Source organism: Rhagoletis zephyria, unplaced genomic scaffold (genome assembly GCF_001687245.7).
Source record: "Rhagoletis zephyria isolate East Lansing unplaced genomic scaffold, Rhagoletis_zephyria_1.1 Rzeph_scaffold_09179, whole genome shotgun sequence".
Classification (NCBI taxonomy): domain Eukaryota; kingdom Metazoa; phylum Arthropoda; class Insecta; order Diptera; family Tephritidae; genus Rhagoletis; species Rhagoletis zephyria.
In genome coordinates, this window is record NW_016166258.1 from 1 (window position 1) to 11,260 (window position 11,260).

At 32.9% G+C, this 11,260-nt stretch overlaps 1 protein-coding gene across 1 annotated transcript; it reads left to right on the forward strand.

The window, feature by feature from the left end:
• Positions 1-4,811: 4,811 nt before the first annotated feature.
• Positions 4,812-5,780, forward strand: LOC108375596 (uncharacterized; the record flags this gene model as incomplete). Its single annotated transcript, XM_017631740.1, has 2 exons — positions 4,812-5,182; positions 5,449-5,780. Coding segments are annotated over exons 1-2 (703 nt in total), but the record flags the coding sequence as incomplete, so codon positions are not given.
• Positions 5,781-11,260: the final 5,480 nt, after the last annotated feature.

The following is an 11,260-nucleotide window of genomic DNA, read 5'->3' on the forward strand; positions in this document are numbered from 1 at the left end:
TTACTGTTTTATATTTGTATTTGTTTACCCCGAACGACGTCGGGTGCTCTACTAGTTCTCTATAAAAACCGTAGTTAAACAAGTGGGCGTTTTTCAAGAACTCTTTTTAAAATATTTTTCTTTATAACGAGATGGCATATTTTGTGAAAATCAACAATTTTTTGTAATTTGTTTTCGAAAACTTATGTTGACATATATTTAGAAAGGCGTTAAACATCGGATTTTTGCAAGAATTTAAATTTTATTGCAGATTCCGGTAGAATCCAGGTATAATATTTGTACGGCAAGATTTTTCTTTGAGGCGACAAACCCGTAGAAACGGTCGTGTCAATTATAGGACCAAAGTTACCAAAACGCAGATTTTATTGCGGATTTCGGCAGAATATCGCTTCTTTAACAATATTTGTTCCACAACTTTTTCAGTCCATATAGATATTCTGGTAAAATCCATAATAAAGTCTAAATTTTTAAATTTTGGTTTTAATATAGCCACGCCCATTTCTAGAATATTCTTTGATTGAAAAAATTTTGGAAAAAATGTTGTTAACGAAGCGATATTCTGTCAAAATTCGCACCAAAATCTGCTACGGGTTTGTCGCCTTAAAGAAAAATCTTGCCATACAAATATTATACCTGGATAGAATACCTCGGAATTTGCAAATAAATAACATAAACTTGAAACAAATTACAAAAAAAGGTTGATTCTCTCAAAATATGTCATCTCATCATAAAGAAAAAGATTTTAAAAATATTTCTTGCAAAACGTCTATTTTTTGAACCACGTTTTTTATAGAGAATTAAACAAGGATTACGATGATATAATTCTAAATTCTTAATTTACTGGTCTTCACTTCAAAAAGTTCAACTGTTAATAGCTAAGTTAGCTTTAGGACAATCTTGACCATGTGTATATATAGCATTTGCACATTAAGTTAAACTTTTGGCAAATAAGTTTAATCTTTTGGCAAACAAATTTAATATTTTGGCGAATAAAATTAATCTTTTGGCAAATAAATTTAATCTTTTGGTAAATAAATTTAATCTTTTGGCAAATAAATTTAATCTTTTGGCAAATAAAATTAATCTTTTTGCAAATAAATTTAATCTTTTGGCAAATAAAATTAAACTCCACTGTAGTACTAAACAGTGTTTGAAAAAGTAAAAAATACACTGAAAAACTGCTGCTGCTGTGTTATGAATGCATTTTTTTTTAACTTTTGACGCTTAGCTTTACTGCGCCAATATGAAGAGTTAACCTACAGGGTAGCTGAAAAGTGTTTTTTGGTTTTTCTTTGTTTTGTTGATTTGACTGCGCACTTTCAAACAGTTCTGTCACAGCATGGTCTCAAATATTCGTCACACTATCTGGCGCGTTTTATTTCAACCAAACCACGCATTATGGCCAAATGGGATGAAAAACATCTAAAATGCTACAAATCTTGAACTCCCTTAATATATTTGCAGACGCAGGTTCAAAAAAAATTCATTTATATTCATACGCTCATATGTACATTAGGATGCTCATCGAAAATGTTCGTTTTTATGAGAAATATTATTGCCTATTTTTATAGATATTTTAAAGGCCATTTAGAGGTCACGACCTGTCGATTTAGGTTAAAAAATACGGTTTTGTAGATTTACGAGTTTTTGAATGATTATTTTTGACTCGATTTCATAGATCGAATGTCATCTGAGAAGAGGATTGGCCTTTAAAATGGTATTTAATAATCTATTTTCGGACTTGGCTTGTTGGGATTTTGTATGTGGTAAAATAACAAAAAAAAAACTATATTTCTCTTAATTTTTTAAATTTTGACCATTGATAATTTCCACAATTTCAAAAGATGCAGTACTGTCTAAATTAAATCTATTTTCAAATAAACTGATACCGCATTAATTGCAATCGCATTAAAATTGTCGAATTTAGGAGGCTTTTCTTAAATACGGCCTTGAATTTATATTGTACTAGCCAATGCCCGCTTACTTCGCGGCGCCTAATAAGAGCTTTTACGTTAGCCAATGCAAAAGAGCGTTTAAAAACAAATTTAGTCTGTAAAGTCAAAATTTTTTATTTAAGCTGAAACCACTAAGGCGCAGTATCCTCCTCACACATAGGCCAATAATAGTAACGCTGTGATACCATATGGAATACCAATCCCTTTTGGTGTCATGAGCTTTACTGATGGTCTTATTTCCACCTGTGTGATCTCTGCCAATNGCATGCGTAATCTTTTTGTATGATCTTGCAACTACAACATTGGTGCGATGCGTATGCCAACAAAAGTTCTTATAGGGAAACTCAAGATCACAGAAGTGCGTTTTCTTTATAGGAGGGCCAAGAATCCTCGCTGTCCCACAGGATGAAAAGTTTTCCGGTACATTGCTTAATGATNATCGTCTATTAGCCCGAACACAATGAAAACGACGAGCTACCGACCACAGCTATCAAATTATCTTAACACGTACTCTTAAACTATGTTCACATTACCAACATAAAATACTTAGTTTCGTTTAAAATACTTCACTAAATTAAGTGCGTTCATACACGCGATTCTTTATTTGTCTTGACAGCTTTGTAGCAACCCTGTGTTATTGTTTATTTAACCAAAAGAGATCGCGAATGTGAGTAATTGCGTATATTTTTATATTCTGAGTTGTTTGTGGTAATTTTTTTGATTTTAGATGAGTGATAAAAAGAGAAAGCTTCTGAAAATATTTTACAAACTACCACGCGCGATTATTAAAACCAAAAACGTCCAAACACAATGACATATCAGTTATGGGACAATAATTTTTTCGATTATTATCGATAAAATTAGAGCCGACACTGATTTGTTCGTGACTTGGTCCTTGGTTTAAGATAAACTACGTACTTTCAACTTAATTTACTGAGAGACTTTACAAGGAGACATTACTTAGTTTGTACTTAATTTATGCGTAAATTAAGATTGACCTCTAAATTACGCCAATGGGAACATAGTTTTAAGTATCTTTCAAATGAAGCAATTGAAATACCTACGGTGATCTTTCCTTGTTAATTGACCACTTTTACAATTCGTGGTAAAATTTATGAACTGATTTCTGGGTAGATGCAAGACCGCATGATCGTGCATGAGGGCGTCTGAAAACTAAATTCGTATAACTTAAACATAGGTCGAAAGTAGACCAACCACACGGGGTTTCTATGCATTTCGGCTGCAGCGCCATCCATTGGGTTCATTTTCTGCAAAACCATTGCTTACTATAAAATGAATACGTGTTATGAATTTCAACCTTAACTCCAGCGACACTAACCGCACATAGCTCACATTTAAAATTTAAACGAAATCGGTTAGTAAATACGATTTTTATAAATAACTCTACTCCAGCACCACCTAGCGAGTTTTATAGTAGCATGTAATTGGACCATATATGTATGTAAGGAAACCTCCGACAATCTGACGGAACTCTATTCAATGTTTTTTGAGTTTATTCCGAACAACGAAAACGGCTATCATTATGCAAATAGGTATGTAGAGAGGACAGTTTATAGCGAAACTCGTAAAAACAAAGCTCCATTCTTTGTGAAAAATTTAAAAAAAATCTTCAAAATTTTTACATTAATTTTACTTTACTGAAAATTAAAGACAAATTTACAATAGTTCAATGGGATTTAGAAATCTAGGAGAAAATGGTTCCCAATCGAATGATACTAGCACGTTTACGTAAATGTATATCGATCCAGCCTTTCCAATAATTAGCACTTTTCGCCATAACTACGGTATTGATAACATATGAAGCAGTTCCAGAGATAAGCTATATGAGAAGTTCAGTTTGTATGGAAGGAAGGAGCCACGCCCCCTTTCCCAATGTATTTGCAATATATGCATCAGTGCTAAGTTTCAGTTCCCCAGCGTAATTGGTTTTAGAGATATATTGGTTTTTTGCGTTTTAGTCTGTATAAGAATTTTGGGAATATTCGGAGCTACATACCGAGTAAATTTTTGGTCAGAATATTTATTTTCAACGTGTTGCCAAATATGAACCAAGCCGATGCAGCCGTTTAGTAGTTTAGTAAAATACATTGTAAAAAGAACTGTATGAAGTTGTAAAACGTGACGTCTCTGATTTCTTAATTTTTTGGCAGCAACAACGAAAAGTTTTAATTTTTTTTAGCGAAATCCTTCCACACAGAAAGAAAAAAAAAATAAGTTTGTTGTTATATCAAGGGGAAATTTTGAGAACGGTCCGTTGCTAACTCTAAATATAAACAACGACGCACTGGAAAAAGGTAATACGTTCAAATACCTACGAATAATCATCGACGATAAACTAAAACAAAAAAAAATGGATTCCATTTTTTCAATTAGAGCTCTAGGAATATATGTACATCGGTGAAAACCAGGGCTGCAAACCGGTTTTGAACCGAACCGGTTTTTGAACCGAACCGGCGCCTTTTTCGGGCTTCGAACCGAACCACGAACCGAACCACGAACCGAACCGGTTTTATTTTGAAATGACAAAACTGAACCGAAAACCACTCCAAAAAAATGGTTCGGTTCGGTTCGGTTCAAAATGAAAATCCACTATAAAGCATTTTCAAGTGATGCTAAAACTGCTAAAAAATTTTTGGTTGATGGCAACGCCATGAGTCGTCATTTTTCATTATAATTTCACAATCGCGTCTATTGTTTTCTTCACAAGTTTGGCATACTGTGAAAAGTTTTAAAATATTTGTGCAACTAATAAAAATGAGTTTAAATCCAGTACATAAAAGATTTGTTTATGACAAGAAGACTAACACAAGTGAGTGCAATTATTGTAAATTTAAAATGAAGGGGAAGTACACTGAAAATTTGACGAGACACATAAAAAGAGAGCACGCCGACATTTCCGAGGAAATTATTGGCGAAAAAATAGGCAAGAATGACTCCAACCAAAATGATATTACGCAATACATTGTGAGCAAACCACCATCAGCTACAGTGAGCGTTGCAAAGCAAGATTTGGTAGATGGTTGTATCGAGCTAGTCACAAAAAATGGACGGCCACTTAAACTAATGGAAGATAGCGGGTTTCGAAAAATAATAGATCCCTTGTGCAAAGCTGTTGGCATTTCAATCAATCGCCTAAATATAAAGGAAGAAATCTTAAAAAGGGCAGCCAAATTGCGATCTGTAATGACATCTAAACTTGATAATCGGTAAGATACAGTTGCCTATGTAGTACTAATAGTTTTATTTTACTATGAAGCTACAATTTGAGACGTAGATGGGCACGCAGCAAAGAGTTTGTTGGCTGATTTCCAGCTAAACCCTATATCGTTGTAAAGGGCGATCCATATCTTTTCTAATGAGGGTGGTATAAATTGCCACCCCCTTCGCCCTTCGACACTTAATAGCGTAGCTGTATAGTAAAGTTTGCCCGTATCAATATATTTATGTATTATTGTCACTTTCCTTACTGCAGCCTACTTTCCATAAAAGTGGACTGCGTTAGTCGGTTAGACAGGTCCATAATTGGAATCAATCCACAGTACATTGAAAATGGCGATATTATAATACACACTCTGTCAATGAAGCAAATATTTGTGAAGCACACTGGCTTGAACTTGTCGAATATAATTGTAGACGTGCTAAAATCATTTGAAATAAATATGGACAGAATTTACTCCATAACTGTCGACAATGCGGCGAATATGATATGCGTCGGAAAGTTTCTCAATAAAGCTCAAAGCTTCCATCAAAGTCAACGGTTGCATATTGAAGAAGGAAATGAAGTTGTTGACGCAGATTCACAAGGTAACTAAACAATATATATATTTAGGATTTTATGGATATCCCAATGAATAACTATAAATTATTTTTAGAGTAAGCCGTTGATGAAGATTTTGCCATTAATGACGGAGATGATGACGACGTTACCGTCGATGAAGAAATTTCCTGCGAAACCATTCCAAATTCAATGTTTGAAGAACTTGAGGCAGACTTTTTAAGTCACAACTCGATTAGTGTCATTAGGTGTGCTGCACATACACTAAATTTTGCAGTGTCGGATTTTTTAAAAGAAATAGGTGAAATCCGCAACAAAGTTAAAACCGTAGTAAAAAAACTTAGAACGCCTACCTTGTTGAAAACTTGCACAAGCCAATTATTGAATGCGTGACTCGATGGGGGTCAACATATAAAATGTTTAAGCGTTTACTTGATTTAAAAAAACTTTGCTTAAAAAGCGCTGACGACATAAAAGAATTGCATATGTCTAAGAATGATTGGCAACTAATTGAAAACATTTGCGAAATTCTTAACCCAGCATATGATGTAGCACTTAAATTGCAAAGAAAAAATTTACTTTTAAGTGATATGTTTTTTGCTTGGTATTCTTGTAAAACCAAAGTTGATAAAAAACTAGGATGGTTAAGCCGTAAGTTCGTAACTGCATTAAAAAAACGAGGTGAATATTTAGTAAGTAATTCTAGTGTTTTAGCTGCCGTTTATTTAGACCCCAGGTATCAGACTTTATTATCACACTCAGAAAAAGATGTAGCAAAAAAACATTTGATAAGAACTTTCGAATTAAAATCTAAAATGTATTGTCTAGGAACTTCGGTGGAGTCCCCACAATCTAAGATAAGCTCCGATGATGATGAACTGGAATCCATACTTGAACAATTGAATAAAAAGGAAACTTTACCAAACAGAAAAACGACTGTAGACATAATTATTTGTTTCGATAACATTAAACGCCTTTCTCCACATACAGACGTTTTGAAATTCTGGCAAAACTATACAGAGAAAGAATTAAAGAGCATAGCTGAAATTGTACTAGCTGCTCCTGGAACGCAAGTGTCGGTCGAAAGCATGATAAAAATATAGTAAGGTAGAACCGCTGAGAGTAACTTTTAAAATTTTTGACGTTTCCAAACAATTTAATTTTTAAGTTTACTCACAAACTCACACACACATTTTCATTTTATTTTCACTTTTATATGATTGAAAATGTTGGCAAACTTAAAAAAAAAATCATGGCCGACAAATTGAGAGAACGGTTCTACCTTGGTATGTTTTTATCATGGTCGAAAAGCATTTTCAACTTTAAAATTTATTTTATCAGACTTAAGAGCAAGTATAGACGAAGACTTATTAGAAGACATTCTTTTAATAAACTTAAATACTGTATAATCAGGCAAATCATACGATTTGAAATTGGTGAGATTTACAAAATCTTTTATGGAGATTTCTTCTGTTTTTAGCGGTTTGTATTTGAAATATTTATTACTTCCATTTTGTTTATTAAAAAAATATTTTGCAAATCGCACCAATTTTAAATCGTACCGTTTTCAGAACAGACCTGAACAATAAAAGACTTTCTGCCAATTAATACGCTTGAAGTGTTTCCAATTGAAAATGATATAATTTTGAATATTTTCTGTTTTTCAATCATTAATTTTGTATAAAAGTATTGCTTATTATATAATAAAACCTACATATGTATTTACATGAATCCAAATTTCAAAACTTTGTAAGAAAATTAAAAAGAATCCACAAATTGCCACAATAGTTTCAAACTTTTTAGTCAGAATGAATAAAAAAAATCGAGTGTGCAGTTTTATAGCGCATTCAATTTTCGTATAATAAAGTGCAACTTTGAAGGAGTTTAAAATTGGTGTTAATTTAAAATTTTTTTTAAGGCACTTCAAATTTGCACTTTGTTATCCTAAAATTTAATGAGCTGTAAAACTGTACACTCGATTTTCTTAGTAATTCTGACCAAAAAGTTTCAAACTTAGATGCAATATTGTCTCTTCGTCAAGTATGAATTCCAATGCATTATCAAAAGTTCTTTGAAACAATAATGTTTGTAATTTTTAGGACCTAAAAACCTATAAAAAAGGCAAAATAAAATAACGAAATAGGCTGGAAAAGGCAAAATAAAATAGTGAAAAAGGCAGGAAAAGGCACTAGGTGGTGCAAAAAAGGCAAAACAAAATAGCGAAAAAGGCAGGAAAAGGCACTAAAAAAAGACAGAAAATACGAAGAACAATCAAAAAACACATTTATTTTAGAAATGTTTATATTACAAGTAAAAAGAGAAAAACTATGAACTAGTTTCATTATATGAAAAATTTGTACTTTGAATCTTTGACTATTTTATCCTTTCGAGTTTCTAACTCATAAAACTTTAATCTGTATAGTTCTAGTAACACTGAACCACAAGAGGCATTTTGAAGTTTTCTGGCAGCATTTTCATTCGATTTTCGCGAAGAAAAGCCTTGAATGTACTAAATGTGTGCTCGACGTAAGTTGATACAAGCGGCGCCCAATTTAAACATGGAACGTTTGAAACGTTCATATTATCAGGAATAAGGGCGTTTTCCTCGCCATTTACAATTTTATACACACCACTTATTGTGTCCAAGCCTTCGTTAGCTGAGAAAACGGCTTTGAATATTTCCAACACCAATTTGGCAAGAGGTCTCTGCGATTCTATAAGCCGCATGGGCAATGTGTAAATTTTTTAATCTTAAAAAAAATTGTAAATGCTATAATCACTTTTTTAAAGGTGGAAAAGGCAAAAAAGGCAAATATATTAAAAAAAGCAAATATCTTAAAAAAGGCAAATATCTTAAAAAAGGCAAAAAAAGGCAACATCAAATGTGTATATATGGAATCAGGGAAAGCTAAATCGTGGACATTCTTAATCGAATATGCTCTATCTCGTTAGCAGGAAAAAAGGCAATTTCCATAAAATCCGTTTCCTGGTAATTAACAATGCAAAGTTTTGAGATATATCTACATAAGCGTGATGATATTTGAATTTGATCTCAACGACTTAATTTATTATTACATAATAATCATTCTCAGTATTGTCATGCTATTATAATAACTATTAGCATCATTCACACTTAGTGTGGTATATATACATATTAATTTTTGTAATTAACAAAGCAAAGTTTTGATAAATATTATAAATGAATTTGATCTCAATAACAAAACCTTTTCTTTTTATACACACATACATACATATCGTCCCCTTATGACGGAAACATGAACGTGTAGAAATTAAAATGTTGGGAAATCTAGTTTGAATGTTTGTTTTATGAGACTTAATTCTACATATATTCATGTAATTGGCATTGTAAAATATTGTGGTTTACGTGTACGTATGGCATTTTGGGTTTTGGTATAACATAGAACATCCAAAGGTTAATCAATTCAACCCAATAACTCAAAATTGGTAAATTTGCACATTCAAGCTTCTGGCATATTTTTTGATATTTGTNTTGCACATTCATGCTTCTGGCATATTTTTTTGATATTTGTATCATTTACTGCGGTTTCACGCAATTTAAGCGAAACATTATTTTTTCTGTCAGTTTCCATATTAAGTTCATATAAAAAAAATTTCACTTAAATTGCTTTCGTGAAACTGGCTCTTAGTGTACAAAATTGAACCACTTGAACCGAACCGAACCGGCGGTTCAGAGGCACTCATGAACCGGTTCTTGTACCGGTGAAAGTTTTCTCTAAGTGGTTCCAACCACTGAACCGAACCGCATCGATTTTTGGAGTGGTTTGCAGCCCTGGTGAAAACTGCATTTAATTCCATACATTAGCTTTTGCGTGATACGCTTACAAACATACAGACAAACATATCAAAATTTTATATTTGGCTTCTGTTGATATAATAAACCCCCTATTAATTTTTCTTTAACATCTATTATGAACAGATATCGGCCTGTTGCAATTTTATTATTCTCCAATACTCTCGTTTGATACCCATATGGCAACACTTAGTTTATATTATAAATTTAACTGAATTTAATTTTCAAATGAGTGGCAACCCGCTTCAAGAATATTTTCAAAAGTAAGCTTCCGAATCCTCTTTAGTTTAATATTCGTATTGGAATATTTCATTTATTTACAAATTTTAATGAACACAATTTCCCAATCAGTTGGCAAATCCCCTAAAAATGTTTCCAGCATTAAAATTTTCTAGCCTCTTTAGTTTGATGCCAATATTGCAATATTTAATTTATACTATCAATTAAATTAAATTAAAGTTTTCAAATAGGTGGCAACCTTCCACTAAAATATTTTCCGCTGTAAGCCTTTGTAAACTTCTTTCTTTTGACAGCGATATTGCAGTATTCACTTTACCATATCAATTGACCTAAACTGAAATTTTAAACACAGGTGGCAACTCTCTAATTTTTTCTTCTATATTGGAAGCTTGATCTCTAGCGATACATCGGTGAAAACTGCATTCAATTCCATATTTTCGACTGATGCGCGTACAAATATACAGACAGACAGAGATTCAAAAATTCTAAAAATTGTTTATTTGGCTTCTGTAGCTTTAATAAAAACCCACCATATTAATTTTTCTTTAATATTTATAAGGTGCAGACATCGACCTGTTACTCTATGTATAGATGTAGATATAGATTTCATTTATTTTATCAATTTAATACAATGAAATTTTTCAAACAGGTGGCAGCCTGGCGGCAATAACATTTTCCTAAATCCCTTCAGTTTGATACCCACATTGCAATATTCAATTTATATTATAAATTAAATTAAATGTAAATTTTCAAACAGGTGGCAACTCTAAAAAAATATTTTTGGCTGTAAGCCTTCTTCAGCCTCTTTCTCTTATCAATTTACTTAAACTCCAATTTTCAAACGGGTGGCAACTCTCTTAATTTTTTCTTCCTATGTTTTAAGTTAGACCTCTGGCAATACATCGGTGGAAACTGCATTCAAATCCATGCATTCGTTTTCGAGTGATGCGCGAACAAACAGACAGACAGACAGACAGACAGACAGACAGACAGACAGACAGACAGACAGACAGGCGGACAGGCGGACAGGCGGACAGGCGGACAGGCGGACAGGCGGACAGGCGGACAGGCGGACAGGCGGACAGATGGACAGACGGACAGTCAGACAGACAGACGGCTATCCTGAGGGTCAATTCCCGTTCTGCGTTATCGTAAAGTGAAGTGAAAAGTGTAAAATTAACACCGAAATAAATGCGGTGTTAAGGTGTTATTTTTATCACTTAGCGATAACGCAAAACGCGAATTGACCCTCTGGAGGTTAACTCTTGATATTGGCGCAGTAAAGCTAAGCGTCAAAAGTTAAAAAAAATACATTCCTAGCACAGCGACAGCAGTTTTTTAATGTATTTTTTACTTTTTCAAACACTGTTTAGTACTATAGTAGAGTTTAATTTTATTTGCCAAAAGATTAAATTTATTTGCCAAAGGGTAAATTTA